Raw genomic sequence first — 917 nt, forward strand, 5'->3', positions numbered from 1 at the left:
AGCGTCACCCGTCATTCCAACATGGCTGCCACCGTACGAACTGTGAGTTTCTTCCTAACGCTTTGCAGCTGCGCACACCTCTCTCTGACCTTGACCTTCAAACAGTTGGGGGTCATGAACGTGAAGACTCCGGCGTTCCTGGGTCTTCTACCGAACGTGACGTCATCAGGAGTTCGAAAGTTCGACCTTCTGATTAGTACGTTCAGCGGAATTCCGTTCACACAAGATTACGTGTGGGGGGTTCCCGACGTCGGCAGCAGGCTTCAATCGGTTTCTAGTTGGACGCCAGAAATTATCACTAACCAGCTCCACTGGCCTAACGAAGCGGAACCCGTACCTGGTATGGTAAATTCGTCTTCCATTGCCTAAAAAGAAGAAGTCAAACCCAGTAAAACTAGTACCATGTATGTTGTAGAATATAGTATTATGTTAGAAGTAGATATAGTCTCACATACCACTGTATTTTCTTTCTATGTTGTTTGTAACTGCAATTAGCCCTCTGGCATGTATTTGCAATAAACTTTCCTGTAACGAAATATATTACTCGCATTTTAAAACTTTAATAACTTCATTGTTCAATAAAACCTGCATACCTGAATTGTATTCATTTTACAATACTCTGTGCTGTACTGAAACGCTATGATTAAGTAAAATATGACAGTATAAAAACGACATATTATTATTACAATTAGTCGATATCAACAAAATTATACATGCCTGAAGGTGGCCCAACAGGCGCCGGGTGGGAGTAAGGGGGTGGTATGTGGAGAAATTCAGGAAGTGGTGTTAAATTACATCATACAAGCCCCGGTTACTACAATATATTCACGAAAAACATTTCCCTGAAGTCTGTCTGATCTCCGATTTCTTGTTATAAATTGTTGCCCCCAAACCCAAAATATTNTNTNTTNTTTCTC

At 41.3% G+C, this 917-nt stretch overlaps 1 protein-coding gene across 1 annotated transcript in view; it reads left to right on the top strand.

The window, feature by feature from the left end:
• LOC109473102 overlaps window positions 1–917 on the top strand; it is a 7541-nt gene continuing 6624 nt past the window's right edge. Inside the window, exon 1 of the mRNA XM_019773011.1 lies at window positions 1–340. Within this exon, the coding sequence (XP_019628570.1) occupies window positions 22–340 (319 nt within the window). The 5' untranslated portion in view covers window positions 1–21. The remainder of the gene's footprint in view (window positions 341–917) is intronic.

Source organism: Branchiostoma belcheri, unplaced genomic scaffold (genome assembly GCF_001625305.1).
Source record: "Branchiostoma belcheri isolate BF01 breed outbred unplaced genomic scaffold, Haploidv18h27 scaffold29, whole genome shotgun sequence".
NCBI lineage: Eukaryota > Metazoa > Chordata > Leptocardii > Amphioxiformes > Branchiostomatidae > Branchiostoma > Branchiostoma belcheri.